Source organism: Polypterus senegalus, chromosome 9 (assembly GCF_016835505.1).
Source record: "Polypterus senegalus isolate Bchr_013 chromosome 9, ASM1683550v1, whole genome shotgun sequence".
In the NCBI taxonomy this organism is placed as follows: domain Eukaryota; kingdom Metazoa; phylum Chordata; class Cladistia; order Polypteriformes; family Polypteridae; genus Polypterus; species Polypterus senegalus.
In genome coordinates this window covers 143,552,203-143,569,891 of record NC_053162.1, presented here as the reverse complement: position 1 = coordinate 143,569,891, position 17,689 = coordinate 143,552,203, and the positions used below count along the sequence as shown (strand labels likewise).

The following is a 17,689-nucleotide window of genomic DNA, read 5'->3' as shown; positions in this document are numbered from 1 at the left end:
ACCCTCGCTTCGGTCTTACTTTTTACCGTTCATTTAATCATGGCTAGTGGCGGAAAAATTATAAAATGGAAGGAGGATGGCTTTACCAAAACAATTATTGATGGCGAATCGATTATTCATAAAGCTTGAATTGGTGATCTGTTTTTCTGTGTTAACCTCATATTTTTCATACTTCTTCTCAAACTAAGGTGGTGCGAGGGTAAAATGAATCGGGATGCACTGATCAATGTAATCGGTGTACCAGGAAATCATGCATTGACAAAAGCTCCCCTTTGCTTGTAATGCAAAGTGTGATTAAATGCATTATTTTTAACGCGTTATGGAGCACATGCATCGAAGCTTCTCAGCTGTGCTTGTGCTAAGAAAAGGAAAGATTTTAAAAATATCGTAACACGATTGTCAATGTAACCTTTTGTAAGTAGTGCCTGGAGGATTCAGTGTGGAGAAACTCTAGAGACAGCGTGTGTATTAACTTGTGGATTTTTCTGTGAGTATTTGGTGGCAGTGTGACGAAGTTGCTTCGGAAGACGGCGTTAGCATGAGCTCAGCTCAGAGCGAAATGAGGTAAATGGGAGGGGAGATGATGACGTGACTCCCCCACCCGCCTTAACTGTCAATCCCCACAAACACAGTCTCTCTGAATTTGCATAAGCACACCCCTTCACCTACAATTTTAACTTAGTTACAAAGTGATCAAAACTCTCGTTTATATCCTCGTCCTCTCATTAAACTTGTATCCCGCATTACCTGTGGGCATGTGAAACACCAGCGGTAGCCTGTCTATGAACTTAATTTAAAGTTTAGGTTTACACCTTGCTTTCTTTCCGAGATAGCAGCACTCATGAATATGGTAGTATATGTCACTCGCTCGCTTCTTATTGTTTCGCTGCCTTCTCAATTATATAATGCATGTTTTCTTAAGCGCTTTTTGGAGCTCTTCCTGGTTTTCTACGCACTGCGTTGACAGTCAGTTCACGTGATTACGTGGGAGGCGTGATGATGTCACACGAAACTCCGCCCCCCACGTCTTTCCAGCTGAACTCCATTACAGTTAATGGAGAAAAATACCTTCATGTTATGACCATTAGGCGTAGAATTTCGAAATGAAACCTGCCCAACTTTTGTAAGGAAGCTGTAAGGAATAAGCCTGCCAAATTTCAGCCTTCTACCTACACGGGAAGTTGGAGAATTAGTGATGAGTCAGTGAGTGAGTGAGTGAGTGAGTGAGTGAGTGAGTGAGTGAGGGCTTTGCCTTTTATTAGTATAGATAATACTATGTTAGCGCTGTCTTATTTTGTCACCAAAAAATTAAATTGATGATTACTGGGGATACATGTCTTTAATGACTCTTCCATTAATTACTGAAATCATTTAATCCAGTTCAGAGTTTCTATGACCACAGTCGGATTTTTGAACCCAGGGTTGTGCATCAGTGTGGTAGCAGAATTAACCACTGTGCCACCAGATCATAATTACGTTCCTTTTAAAGCAGAATATAAAGTGGAAGTAGACAAAGTAGTCCCCTCAAATCTGTGAAAAAAGCTATAATAAGATAAGAATTCAATTTAGTAGTTACCAGATGACATCAATATGTCACACTGTCATGCTAAGATAATCAAAACCTTGTATTTAGAACAAACCTTTACCCAACTAACTTATAAAATCAGGATACATAACAATAATAATTTGCTTACTATGATATCTGTAGCACCCAGAGATTAAATAACTTTCTAATATTCTGCCAAGATGTTCAGAATGACAGGCCACTAGTATAGTTAAAGTGGACCAGGAGATAAACATATACAGAATAAAAGGCAAATATCAAATGCCAAAAACAGTTGAAAAATCTAACCAGAAGTCAATAAATGCACACAAAGTCTTTTAGAAGCTATCCACAATCTTGGACGTAAATTAACACACAGCATTGGCTGTTTATGTCTCATATATGTGATGTCATGAAACACCACAACACAAACCACTCCCCCAACAACCAAAGTAGTGCCTTAGCAACAGAGCCACAAAATGAGAGCATCCATGAGAAATAAAACTACAGTATACTAAATACAAAACAAAATATTTTAAAAATTAACTGTATTTCATAGATAATTTACCTTGAAATCAGCCAGCCATTTTCAAACCCACTTAGTCCTGAACAGGGTCACGGAGGGTGCTGAAGCCAACCCCAGCTATCAAAGCATGTAAGGCAAGAACAAACCCTGGACAAACCCTGGACAGGGTGCCAGTCCATCAAAATGGCAAACAAACACGCACCCAACCACACACCCCAACCACACCGTAGGACCAAGTTAGCATCGCCAATCCACCTAACCTCCAAGTCTTTGGACTTTGGGAGGAAACCAGAGCACCAAGAGAAAACCCATGAAAACATGGGAAGAACATGCAAACTCTACACAGGAAGGACCCAGGACGTCAACTTTGGTAACAATAAAAGATGGATTTCTTGTGTGCCACCTACAGTTGACAAAAGGCAGTATTTAAATAGAAGGACCAGAAGAAGAGACTTAATTGTAAGACAGGAGAAAGAGTCATTGTTGAAATCAGTTCTAACTTTCAGTATAAACAAAAAAAAAAAATTAGAAACCAAATTCAAAGTCCAAAGAAATATTACAATATCACAATCTCAGTTGTCAACAGTACTGACCTTTACACCTTCACACCAGTGACAAAACACATCACACATTCCTGACTGTTTTACCCTAACAATGAGGCAGGAACCACTAACAAAATACCAACTAAATTGGTGGTGCTTACAGGAATCCACAATGGTGTTGCAGGAAGATGTGAAAATATTTTAATAATGTCAATCAAAAGAAAAAAAACAAGTGTTAGAATTGAATTTGTCTGGTATCAACACCTTGAAACAGATTTACAACTTTTGTCTAAAACCCAAGGAAAGTGTAGGAAAAGTTAAACAAAATGACTAATCGTAACATTTTAAGGTTTAAAACCTCTAAAAAGTTGACTTTAATATTTTAGATAAAATCACTACAACTGTAGAATTTTTTTAAAGGATCCCAAAGTACAACAGCAATGGTCAAACCGTGAATCTGAAGTAGAGAATGTTTATATTTTGCACTTTCAATCCTATGTTATGCTGTAATACTGTTCATACAGTGTAATTGTATTCCTCTGTGGCCAAAATAGTATGGTATTGGGTTTGCATGATTGAAGTCATCATTTAGATTAATTATTCATACATGGAATTTTTTCTTTCATATTTTTTAATTTTCTGATATAATGGCAATACCCATTATATACCCAACTTTCAAATGCTTACTCATGCAACAATCCCACAGACCTACAGTATAAAGAGGCCCCTTTCAAATTATATAGGGCAGTCAGAACCTGAAGACAAAGCATAACACACGTCAAACCAGCAGAATGGGGAATACCTCATAGGTTATACATCAATAATTATATGCTTTAAAATTGTATATCTTGTCAATATTATTTTACAGGGTGCGGACATGGTTAAAGCAATAACATATTGTGAATTTCTAGTTGTTTGTTTCCTAAAAGTATTTGAATTTGGCTATTTCATTATTTTTACCGTAATGGAAATAAAGGAGTATGGGTTTTGTTTGGTTATATTGATACTTTGATTCATAGTTTCTGACTTTCTGCTTAGCTTCTTTAACATTTACGTAACATTTTAATTTCATTTTTTTGATCATTTGTCATTTTGGTTAAAACAATAGTTACATTTTTTTACATCTCCTGGTTAACTATTTTCAAAAATGTCCATTTTAATACAAGCTTATTTCCCATCAGGCATAAAACATGACTAGTAAGCACATTGATAGAGGATTATCATTTTTCCTGCTAGCAAGATTCATAATCACAAGACACCTGATTGGTCAGAGAATATTAATTTTGTGCTGATGTGTTTATTGATTAAAGATAGTCTAGCAATGTGCCTACAGTATGTAGCAAGGTGCTGTGTGTCTGCATAAGTTATTGCTCTGAAGAATTAGTCACCTTATCATGGGTTTGGGCGGCACGGTGGCGCAGTGGGTAGCACTGCTGCCTCACCGGTCCTCCCTGCGTGGAGTTTGTATGTTCTTCCCGTGTCTGTGTGGGTTTCTTCCGGGTCCTCTGGTTTCCTCCCACTCTCCAAAGACATGCAGGTTAGGTGGATTGGCAATTCTAAATTGGCCTTAGTCTGTGCTTGGTGTGTGGGTGTGTTTGTGTGTGTCCTGCGGTGGGTTGGCACCCTGCCTGGGATTGGTTCCTGCCTCGCTCCCTGTTTTGGCTGGGATTGGCTCCAGCAGACCCCCGTGACCCTGTGTTCAGATTCAGCGGGTTGGAAAATGGATGGATGGATGGATCATGGGTTTGGCATCTGCAGTTCTGAGCCACCGTGAATCAAAATTATTTTTAAAAAATCCAGAACTTTCCTGAAAAAGAACATTTGAAATTCCTGCATGCAGCGCTGCCTGCTAAATGTGCACACAGAACAACATGCGTAGGTTGATGCTGCTGAGCCATGCCATACCCAAGCACAGCCAACCCTCACCTCAGTCCTGTTGTATCAGCCCTTGTGTTCACTTCATGTATGCAATCGTGTTTATGCTTTTATATACAGTAAGTCCTGAACATCTGTGGCTTTTGCATATTTGCGGGGTGTTCTGGAACTATATACCTGCAGAACTGAGGCAGATTTATGGTGCAGTCTTGGTAATTACATCACATCTGGTCAAGATAATATTTCTTTAAAGTGAAATGCACTTTATATAATATATGAAACAATAATGGAAAAAAATTCATAGCAAGCAGACGCTTACACAAAGATGTCTCTTGTGTATATTCTTATTTGTTCTTATTGAACCAAGTTAAATGATCTTGTTAATATTTTTGTCTTTAAGGCCAATGATGTTACCTGTGTGGAGCCAGCTTCTAAAGGTCAAGGTGCAGTTTTGCTTGTCAAATGGGAACGCATACATTTCCAAACTGCAGGCAGACACCACTTGAATTGGTTTATAATTCTTGACCATGCCGGAGGAGTTCACGTAGACATAAGGAAGATATGGTGACCTTCCCACATCGACACTGCCAAGTTTAAGAAAGAAAAAAGATCTATTGATATGATGCCTTACACAGTGAACACTTTGACAAAAAAGTCTATTAAGCAATCAACAATTTCAACTATATAGCCAACAAATTTTTAATCCTATTGTTTCTATTACAGTGTAGCATGAAGAATAAGTCATGAATCAATAGAGTGTGATGGTCAAGGCAAAATCATTTTCTGTTTAGTTGCCTTTTAATTGTATTTTGTACATACAAAATTATTAATTGGCATCAGTTTTAGGACAGACAATGTGAAGTATGAACTTCAATGGAGCTCAAGGAAAGACTACATACAGTATATAATAGTGTTCTTTTTTGTATATAATTTCTTTTAACTTGTCTGCATCCGAGTTAATCTTTTCCATCCTGCTACTATGTATCTGAAAATCATGACGAATAAGCATGGCGGTCCCCTAGCTTTGGTCAGAGGAAGCTACTTAGCTGTAACCTACATTAACAGGAAGGGCTACATAAGGGCAACAGGAGAAGACTGAAGTTTTGCCACTGATTTGTAGGAGGTATCAACAATTCCATGAAGAAAGGAGATTGGCTATCTACAGTAGATAGATTCACTGATTGTTAATAATGTGCCTATTGTGTTAAGTTACTCTTGTTAGGTTACTCTTGAAAAGTACAGCAAGTCTTGCTGGGGCCCGTGCAACTGCCATGGCTAGTCTAGGGACCTGGTTGTTGTTTGTTATAAAGCATTGCTCTTCAAAGGTGGATTTGAAGCCTGAAGAAGGTTATTCTCAGAACTACTTTGTTTTATTAAGACAGACTTTGTAGAAAACATAAGCATAGGTTGTATTAGTCAAACTAGTGTTATTGTCTGGCTGTGAACCTTGGGCCATCAGAAAGAAGATGGAGGAGTTGCTTATTAGAACAAAAATGTGAATGCTGGAGTTCTCTTTAAGAGTAAGAAAACCAAATGAACAAGTCTTCAAAATGCTAGTGGCCCAATATCTCTCTCTCTCTCTATATAATCCAACGTCCGTCTGTCTGTATGTCGGTCCGCTTTTCATGAGAGAACTACTTAACGGATTTAGATCAGGTTTTTTTCTATAATTTTCTTTGAACATATCCGGTTGATTTTGTGACCTCTCTCATCGCGCTAAGTATCATAGTTTGCTGGCAGTACCGATTTATTTGCGCAAATCTGAGAGACACGCAGTGGGCCGAGTGGAGGGGAGCAGGGCCCTTCTCACTCACGTGCCAGCCTCAGTGCATATTTTACATCCGCTTAGGTAGCGAACAAGAGAACTATTTAACGGATTTAGATTAGGCTTTTTTCTAGAATTTGCTTGATTTTCTGACTTCTCTCATCACGATAAGATTCATAGTTCACTTGCAGGAGCAATATATTCACACTAATCCGAGACAGAGGCTGTGGGCCAAGGGCAGGGGGAAGTGTGACATCAGGGGTAGGGAGCCAGGCAGGGCCCTTCTTGCTGTTCTGTTTCACTTCTACGCGGGTGAAGCCGCTAGGGATGGCTAGTAGTGTATATAATGCAAAAAAGCGGTAAAAAGTAAGATGAGGTGGTTTGGGCACATTATACACAGTGGGAAGGACATGACTGAAAAAGGTGTTGGTTTGCTGCTCCACCATAGGATTTGAGCTTAGCCACTTGTAGAGCCAGCTCTACCATTCAGGTGAACTAGGCAGCCATCTAGAGCGGCAAAAAATAGGGGGTAGCATTTCTCTTCAGTACTGACCCTGACTTACAAATACTCTGTCAGACTGACACTGTTTGATATTATTTTTGCTTACTAGTGACATTGGTCTTAGCATCTAATGACCTTCATGGGCCCTTCATGAGTGGTCTTCAAAATCCATGGATTCACTGCACTCAGATTCACAGAGGTTCACTTTACTTTGAACATCTTTCTTTCTTCATTTTCTTGAGATGCTAGTTGATAGTTTTACTTTTATTTTAGTACTATTAGCGAGTGAGTTGTTTATCTTACGGACTCCTCAGTTTAATATCTGTGTTTACAAATTTTGTAAATAAAATATACTCAGTTCTAAAATGCTAAGTCAAATTTGCATTAATCAACTTAATATCTATGATAATTCCCCCTCCCCTATAACAGGCAGAAGATTTAATGCTTTTTCTTTTTCTTGTACTTCATGTTACATACTATGTTTATTCTCTCCTGCAGAGCTGCCCCTTCTTATACACATATCATGCACTGCACATGGGGCCCGTGATCAAAGGGCCATTATTGGGGTGGGGGGAAGGCCTTATGGTGTTATTGCTGTCAAATTAACATCATTGACAATCACCTGATAATTTTCCAATAAAAGAGCAGAGAGATGGCTTCAAGTCTACACCAGTCAGGAGCACAGAAAAGAAAAATTGGGAGTGACCACCTCTCGATTTTCTTGTATACTGAGACATAGGGATGAGTCATTCAATATTGGTAAAACGAAAAAAAGTCTTATTATTATTTACCTTATTATTATTTTTAAGGGTTCTATGTTGGCATAATATTTTAAAATGTAAATAATGCACCTTTCGAATGGCATCAATTTGCCATACCGATGCACTGTAGTAGGATCTACTACAGTAAACATCTGGGGCCTCATGCATAATGCCATGCATAGAATTCACGCTAAAACATGGCGTAAGGACAAACGTGGAAATGTCCGTACACACAAAAAAATCCAGATGCATAAATCTCTGCGTTCACCAACTTCCACGTTCTTCCACTACATGAATCCCAGTCTGCTTGAAAAGTAACGCACATGCATGCACCCGCTGACACTCCCAAACTCCTCCCAGAATTATGCCTCCTTGAATATGCAAATCAATATAAATTGCTCTTAAAGCTCAGCGTTCTATGAAAAGGCAATGGCAAAAGCATGGGGGGATATAGAAGAATTTCAGCCAATACCAAGTGGGGCAAGGAAAAATGTTGGTTTAAACAATGGTATAAACAATAAAAGGAAGTTGATCGAGTGACACAGAGTGTCGTAGAAACTCGAAAGCTCAAGTTCACAAAGTCGCACAGTGCCCGAAATAAAAAGAAGTTGTCAGATATCAAAGTCGCCGTGAAAAGGCGAGTCATAGCCCACTATCAGAGTGTCATATGAAAGCTTATTAGGGTACAGAGAAAAGAAAAAAAATAGGGACACAGTGAGAAAAAAGCACGAAATGTCAACTTTAATCTCAACATTTCCACTTTAATCACATAGTTTATTTTGTTATTACAGTAGAACATCATAAACTTCATCTTTAAATCGTTTAATTTACTAGTTTCTCAAATACCATCGTAACTAAAGTAGCACGTTAAATGCTTTGTTTTCTATGTGTCCTTCTATGTGCTCTATGTGTATGAATCACTACGTGCTTCTTAAATGGGCTTTGTCTTCCTCCGACAGGACACAGAATCCATTACATTTGTGATATTACAGCTCTCTGAATAATTAAAATACTATGTGTTGTGTATTGTATGTTCAGTAACAAGTTCAATTTATATTGATGTTGATTGATATTCCTGTTGTTGGTAACTTCCTGTAGAATGTTAGTGGGTGGGATTTTAGAAGGAAAAAGGAAGTTCTTAAAAAAAGGCATCCTGGTCTTTTTCTTTGTACTGAGAGAACCTAATGAGAAACTGACACAATTTTTACAGTTATTAAAATACTGTATTAAGAATCACTATCAACGCCTGTGTGTCATCAATAGATGTTATACTATGATGTATACTTGATATAATTTTCATAATGATAGGAGTTAAAGCATGTTATTAAACATGGGAACACGGTGGCGCAGTGATAGTGACGAGCTGGTGCCCTATCCAGAGACTGTTCCTGCCTCCCGTAAGATGCTTGCTGCACCGTGTGCGACCTTTGATGAAACAATTAATTGCGGCAGTACTGTCTCATTGAAACGTACTAACGCCCAATTCCTGTCCTTTCTTTTCTTTCTCCAAGTAACCAATCGCCACACAATCAGCTCTATAATAGATGTTAAGCCATCTGTAAGCTTAGAATGCGATTCTTCAAAACCTTTAAGGAAAATTGAAATATCTTTGTAGTATATGTTTAATTATTTTATCCATCTATCTTTCCAGTGTCGTGCCAGCTCCAGTAAGAATACAGCACAAAGCAGGAACAATCCCTGAACTAGCTAGCGCTGTGACACCATGTCCTCACATGTTTAATCATTAACAATATAGATTATTTGAACGATGTTAACATTTATCTGTATAATACTGTATAATAAACATATTTTGCTGCATTTTATCTTAAATATGATATCATCATCATATGTAAATACGCACTTTATAAAGTGGCACAGGTTGTGCAATATTATAACTGTATCGCGTAATTGTACTAATAAGTACAAACAGTTCTACATAGAGGACCTGATGGATTGATTGAGTGTGTTTATAGTTCTTGGGATGACACTTTTTTTGAACCGCGATATCCCTACAGGAAAGGTTCTGAAGCATTTGCCGTATGATAGCAGTTCAATAGACAGTGCACATGGCTGAGGCAGCGTGTGCTTGATGCTGTATACTGATAATTCTCTTTCTGATTAGCTGCTGTAGAGCTGTGATTCCACACTCAGATACAGTGGGATAAATACTCTGAGTGGTGCATTGAGAGGAACAATTCTAAAGCGGCTATGGTATTTGGAATAGTTTGGCCATTCCGTGGACCATTATATTGTTACAGGATAATTACAATCAGATGCCTTAAACTAATAAACAATTTGCGGTTAATTTCAGTGCATTTGATAAAGCCGCATCAGGGATGTGGATATAAAAAAGAAAGGGAAACCACACTTGAACTTGCTTTGATGCTGGGTGCCGCCAGTTTGCAAAACTGAGCAGGGAACTCACGTACGCCAAGCATTTAGCTGGCGTGAAAATGTGTGTGGCTTTACGCCATGTTTAGGTTTTATACATTGCGATTTGAGCATGGAAATGGGAGTATGCAACATTTTTGTGCGTAAACACCGTTTATGCACGAGGCCCCTGGTGTTTATGCAAACATAGTATTTTTTTAACAGCATGACGCAACATGTTTCACTGCTGGTATGCACGTGTTTTAATATCTAAAATTGAAATTATCTAGAAAACTGTATGCTTTCTGAGAGGCATCAAGATAAAAAATGTCCAAAATGATTTGCTTTACCGTAATACATATGTTGAAAATTTGCCATGATAATTTTATTATGGAGAATAATTCAGGTAAATTACCACTTTTAGTAAGCAGAAGTGAGTCAAAAGTAGCAAGAGACTTTAGTAATGTGTGCAATGTAATACTTGCACATAAAATTAAATTTACATAAAGCAAAAACATTCTCAAATATGTATGTATTACCATTTCAGAAAAATGATTACATTTTTAATATTTTTGTGGAAACGTTTCAGGCAAAGTACCAGTTCCGGTTAGCGGAAATAGCTCAAAAGTTGATAGAAATCTAAGATTTGTACCTAATACTTGTATACAAAATTTAGTTGGCCTAAGTGAAAGTGTACTCAAGTTATCGTGTTTGCATACATACATACACACAGACAGACACACAGACATAATTCCAAAAATGGTATTTTCGCACTCAGGGAGATCTATAATGTCGTGATTCATTACAATTGAATTTTTGGATGATTCCAATACTTCCCCTATATAAGAAAGTAAAAAAAAACTAAAGCATAAAGAAGCAGCTCATACTTCACTTATAGGTGTGTTTAGCAAACTAATTTTGTCTAACTTTGAGTAAGCTAGCTAACATTATATCAGTTCTCACTACACTAAAGTAAGCTGTTTACTGAAGTAACAATGGATTAACAAAACATTATGTGTAATAGTTTTGATATTGAGTGTTTAACAGATATTTTCTAATGTTGCAGTATGCAGCTTACACATGGTTGTTGATTATTAAATAATCATATAAGGACTCATACACATTGTTAAAGGCTTAGTCAACTTATTAAGTCCACTGAGTGTTGTTGCATTGAGGACACCTTTGTCCAAGAATACATTTTCTTTTAGGACCCTGGTTCGGCTAAGGGGCGGCACTGCTAGCCAGAGACTCTTTCCATCACAGCTGTATCTACAGTATTATAATAATTAATGTCGTTCTTGTTTATGGGGTTTATCATGGAATTTTCCAAATTTAATCAAATATGAAGTGATTTACTTTTTTTACTTAAAACTTAAAAAATTCAACACATTACATTGGACAAAGTGAAATTGACATAGCTTTGCTGTTTTTGGTGATGTTCTAGTTTATATCTTTAGATATAAAAAACATAAGGACTGGGAATCATTCACATGTGAACAATAACTTAAAAATTGAGCCTTAAAAAATTCCTCCATAGATATTGGATAGAGAACCTGAAAAACAAATAGACTTGCAGCTATCGTGTTAGGAGTCCACAGAGCAACTTTGACAAATTATTCTGAGATATAAGGTGCAGATAAACATCCAAAATGTGAAGATTCAATTAGAAACTCCAGGGCATTGCCGAGAATAACAGTACTGACACTAGACCTGGTGGTGTGTGTATTAGGACAGCATAACAGTTAAGTATGGAAGTTCAGTGTGATGTGTTTTTGGTGACAAGCAGGAAAGGAAAGGATTTAGACAGATAGAACGGAGTATCAAACTCAGATTCTGGAGGGCCACAGTGTCTACAGGTTTTCTATCCAGCCACTATCTTAATTAGTAACCAGTTGTTTCTGGTAATTTAACATAATTCTTTAACCTTAATTATAAATGACTTACTTGTTTTTTTCCTTAACTGTCAACCAAACAATAAAAAGATGTAAGTAAGCCAACAGATAACATGCTAACTCAGAGGTCTCAAACAGTCCTGAAGGGACACAATTTAATTCCAGCCAATCTATTATTTACAGTAGCTGATGATAAAATCAATTATTTAAGTCAGTGTCTTTTTTATATTGTTCTCATTCAGCAATACCAGTCTTTACCAATACTGATTTTCTAAGATCACCATCCAAATGCTTTGCTTTTATTGAGATAGATAGTGCATGAAAGACACCAATGCAAATGGCACCTGAGTTAGCCTGCTTGTCTCTTGACTCACTTTGCAACTCATTATTGTGCAGCTGTTGCTTAAAGGAAAAAAAATGAAACAATTAAAATCAAGTCAATAAAGTACTGTATGTTTCATTTGCATTAGTCATCCAATAAATAAGCAAAAAAGTTTGTTTGTCCTGATGTTCAGCACAACACAATCAACAAGTGAGAGGAAAAGTAAATATCTAAAAGCTTCATGATTAATAAAAAAGGTTTAAATGCATGAACATGATTTGAAAAATTAAGGAAACCCTTAAAACGGTAAATTTTAATTTAATTTGGGAAAAAAATTATACACCAAGGTTATGAGAAATGTGGTAACACTGTCATATCATCCACACGTAATCAAGGCTATTATTTTAACCAGAATCAGAAAGGGAGAAGATATTTTCAATACATGTATACCTACGATTTCCAATGAACTCCCTTTCACATTCAAACAACTTGAATTTCCAATATGTCTTGCATTTGCGATGCCCACAGATAAAGTGCAAGGACAATCACTTAAAGTTACTGGAGTTTACCTCAAAGAACTGTGCTTTTCTCATGGCCAGCAATATGTTGCCTGTTCCACAGTAGGATCAGGAAATAATTTGATACGTTCTTGCTCGTGATGTTGAAATGAAAAACAATGTGTACCATAAGGCACTCTTAATCCGTTATTTGTTAATAACGACAGTTTGACTTTTGAACAATATTCGAATAATAAATTCTTTGCCAAATAGTAAATAACCCTAATCTGAGCGACAGCTGGGTAACCTCACTAGTAGGTTATTAATGGTGAAAGTTGCTGGAACAAAAACTTGTAACAACTAAGGTCTTTGAGGGACTGAGTTTGACAATCACGGACAAGATCATGGAAACTACACTTCTAGAGATGGAATTTCATGTTACTGGTGAGGAAAGATCCACAACTAGCATTGGATGCTGAAAATTATTGACCAGAGGTTTTTGTTGCATTACCACCAGAATATAATCATTTCATTATTTGAGCACCTCCCATATCACATTCAGAAGGGATTGATCTCCATTTCTGGAAAGGTTAGAACCTTGAAACCATTCAAAATTGTCATTTTCAAACCCACTTAATCCAGACCAGTGTCGTGGTTGGGGCTGGAGTTTATCCTAGCTAGAATGTCATTCCATCGCAGGGCAAACACACACCAAACACACACTAAGGCCGATTTAGCTTTGCACATTCACCTAACATACAAGTCTTTGGACAGTGGGAGGAAACCGGAGCACCATGAGGTAACCCACCTAAGGAGGAGCCAAGATGCGGACCCTGGTCTCCTCTAACTGCAAGGAAATAGTGCTACCATTATACCACCCACCATTCAATATTTCAAGAGGAAATGGTAGGATGGAGTAATGCTGACCACAAATGGGCAGACTAATAAGAAAGAGAAGAAGTGGATAGAGGCAGCTGCCTTAGTTTGATTTTGCTCTTTTATACAGTGTTTCATATATCTTGAGTAAGCTAAAATGGTGTCAAAGAAAGTGTCTGTTACTATACCTAAATAATTTCATGCATATATTTCAACAGACTAACAAAAAAAAAAAGAAATGTCAGTTGTCTTTCTATTACTTCACTAATTAATTGAGCCTTTGTTCATGATAACCTTTAAAAACTATGGACATCTTTCCATCCATTTTCTAACTCCTTGTCCAGTTCAGGGTTATAGGAGCTGGAGTTTGACTAGTCAAACTGAGGGCAACATGGGAACCAGTGCTGAAAAGAGCCCTAGTCCATCTCTGGGAGTACTTATTCACACACCCATATTCACTTATACTATGAAAATGTAGAACTATACTGTAGATTAATCTAAAAGGACATATCATGGAAATGTTGGAATGTAAATTAAATTACCTGGAGGAAATGCTACACAGGCAGTACCAAGGCCAGAATTCAAAATGCAAGGACCTCCTATTTGTGAGGATGAGCTAATGAAGACTGGCTTTTAAAAGATGCCAACTTTCTGAGTAACAGCACAGTAATATACCAAAATAATTCCTTGTGATCCCCTTTAATTTAATTAATACAATATTTTTCTAAAAAGATTAGACTCTTAAGGCAAAGAAATAAAGGAATTTCTAAATAATCTTACAATTCACTGATGATGATGTCAGGAACCCAGATGGCATCTGAAGACAGGGAGATTTCATTAATACCATCAAATGCTGCAGGGTCCCACATTAAAAACTGATCATTCCAAATCTGCAAATGATGTAAAGTTTACAGTGTAAAATAAGGGAAAATGAAAAAAACATTTGAATTTTTTTAAAGATAGTCACAGCATAATCTTTTGACCTTGGCAAACATCTATGTATTTGTGAGATGACACAGATGAGATGACACAAATTCAACTGTCAGATTCATCCAGACATATTATATCTTTTGTTTATAGAAATATTTTTCACTTTCAGCTCTAACCTGACCTTGACTCATTTTTCATTTATGCCCTGTGGTCCTTTTTTTCTGAAATTCCGCAGAAGCATAATTCTATAATATTAAGCATACTATCAAAAATACTTCTGCATTGCAAAGGTTATACAGTAATGACAATCCTTTTGATAATTCACGCTCGACACATCTGCCAAGTTTGGTTGCCTTCTGATTTACGGTGTCAATGTTCATTTTCAGAAAGCATTTTTTTTGTCTGCCGTGGTTCAGAATATAAAACTAACATCTTACTTTCAGGAACAAGTTGACTCAACAAGACTGGTTAAGAATTCTTCCTGCATCATAAATAATTGCTACCTTCAATTGAGTCTCAGGAACTTAAATTAACATCTTGTTTAGCTGACATTGTGTCAAAGCACTTGCTTCCACAGTTCTGTGAGTCTTTGACTGAACTTGGAGACAGAGATACAAATAATGACCGCTGTCATTCTCACACAAAGTTTAATACACTATCACAAAAGAAGAATTTTAAGTGCTATTCTAAATTTGTAGTTGCTAGCTCATATTAAAGATTATTTCTATGTAGATTTCAATGTTGAAAAATGAGTTTCATTAAACCTAATTAAACCCAACTGCATTTAGTTATTCAATTGAAAGTCTCTAGTCAAAATGGTGACTGATATGCCTGTACTTCCTTTTACGCTGAGAAGAACCAAGGACCAAAACCAACATAGCAGTCATTGTTATGTTTTAGGCTTACATATACATTCAGTTTCCAGTTATGAAGGGAATTAGTCCAGTGGATCAAGACTTGTTTTAAAATGAGTTCATCATGAACAACGGGATGCTGTTGGAAACTTATTAAGGGTAAATTTCAAAGAAACATTAGGACATTACACAGAGAACAACAAACACTTGGAATAAGTTACCAAGTAGTATTGTAGACAATAAGACTTTAGGGACTTTCAGAACTAGTCTTGATGTTTTTTTAGAAGAATTAAGTGGATAGGACTGGCGAACTTTGTTGGGCTGAATGGCATGTTCTCATCTAGATTGTTCTAATGTTGTAATGTTCTAATTTAATCATTTTAAAGTTTTTGTACTTGTTCATATCAGTTCTCTTAATTTTGTACTACTTATGTATTATGTAGTCACTTTGTATAATGTATTGGGGTTTTTATTACATTTAGATATGTTTGTGCTCTGTCCCTTTTTGTGTTCAATGTTCTTTGTGGGTAGTTCCCTCTGGCTGTATATTGAGTGAGGGAAAAGGCCTCAGGAGCAGTTCATTGAAATTTGTTAGAGGATATTCAGATATTGCATTTTGAATTTGATTTAGATTTAGGGGTTATTGACTATTTTTTGCTCTTTTTCTTGGTTTTTTCTTTAAAAGTGCATTTAGGGATTTGGTTACCATGGATGGCTTTTTGGTCATTTCTTTTTGTTCATATTTAAAAGCTTTTATTATTGCCCATTTTTTGTTTAACATATCTTTCATTTATAAAGTTCCAGTATTCTCAATATATGCCAGAGATTTCACAGTTCTCCCTCTTGTGAGATATTGTTGAGATGTTGAGACTTTTAATAGCATTTTTGAACATTTAAACCAGTTACCCCATTTTGGGTCATAGTCAGCCCGAAGCCTGTTGTTCATGGAGACTAGATGGAATAGGGAGAGGCTTTTCTGGACAAGCCAGTGGGAATTCTGGACTGCTTTGGTGGTCCATTTGAAGGCCTCACACAACAGCTAATTTGGGACTGTAATTACAGCAGTCGTAACTGACATGTTAATGGAAACCTAAAGATTTTTCTTTTCATTCTTTTAAAATTGAAAAGTTTGCTAAACATTTATTTCAATTAATGAAAAACGTCCAAAATGTTACATAATAATTGGTTCATTACTGTACCAGGTTGGCATGCCGATTGAAACAAAGCAAAGTTATGGACTCAGTAAGCATTTGTGGAATCGTTTGCTAGCCAATACATTCCCAGTTGCTGTACACCTTCTGACTGAAATTGCTTTCATGCACATATTTTTATATAAGTAATCAAACATTTTCCTCAACAGAATGTTATGTATCAAACCTCTTCATATCTCATCTCATCAGTCGTAACTCCTCTCTTATGTCCATAGGTTTTTAGATACAAATCCAGCAGAGACCATGGTGCTGAAAGTAACATCTATAATTTTTTGCTTTCTGTTTCTTTACTTTGCCTTTCTGAGCACACAAATCTACAGACATTCTATGCCAAAACAATGTGAAAAGCAGTCAGCATGTTGTTGAAGTGTATATTGGTCTAATAAGGCACATCTGTCTAATAAATTTATATTTATTAATTTTCTTAATGTAGGGCATTTTCAGTATCAATTTCTGTACAAGGGCAGCATGGTGGCGCAGTGGTAGCGCTGCTGCCTTGCAGTTAGGAGACCCGGGTTCACTTCCCTGGTCCTCCCTGCATGGATTTTGCATGTTCTCCCCGTGTCTGTGTGGGTTTCCTCCGGGCGCTCCAGTTTCCTCTCAAAGACATGCAGGTTAGGTGGATTGGCGATTCTAAATTGGCCCTAGTGTGTGCTCGGTGTGTGGGTGTGTTTGTGTGTGTCCTGCGGTGGGTTGGCACCCTGCCCGGGATTGGTTCCTGCCCTGGGATTGGCTCCAGCAGACCCCCATGACCCTGTGTTCAGATTCAGCGGATTGGAAAATGGATGGATTTCTGTACACACTCATATTAGATTTGTTTTTGGTTTTCATGCAGGAAGTAGTTTACCTGTTGGTCTAAGTCTGGAGTGGGAGAGATCTGTGAAACCAGCCATACCAAATGATTCCTCTTTATATACACGTGATTTCTTTTATGCACATAATATTACAGTGACAAAGAAGAAAAACAAAAAATAGTCAGTGATGTCTTCTAGAATGGCCCCAACAGAGGTGGCTGTAAACCACCATAAGCCTGCCCCCTCTCCAGCTTCAAGACGGAAGCTATACGTGAAAAGAGGAAGATTAACTCTTCATAACCAATTAAAATGAAGGAGAACCCCATTCATCTGCAAAAGAGTGATGCTACTTGTAAAGTACACTTAACTACTCTGTAACTACAGCAGTCAAACCCTGTTTGAAGAAAGTAATACTTGTCATCATTAGTA

At 37.1% G+C, this 17,689-nt stretch overlaps 1 protein-coding gene across 1 annotated transcript in view; it reads right to left on the bottom strand.

Annotated features, from left to right (window-relative positions):
• Positions 1–17,689, bottom strand: part of htr3b (5-hydroxytryptamine (serotonin) receptor 3B) — a 74,458-nt gene that overhangs the window by 38,696 nt on the left and 18,073 nt on the right. The window contains exons 4-5 of the mRNA XM_039762422.1: positions 14,252–14,361; positions 4,901–5,070 (exon numbers count right to left, since the gene is read on the bottom strand). Coding sequence (XP_039618356.1) covers positions 4,901–5,070; positions 14,252–14,361 — 280 coding nt within the window. The remainder of the gene's footprint in view (positions 1–4,900; positions 5,071–14,251; positions 14,362–17,689) is intronic.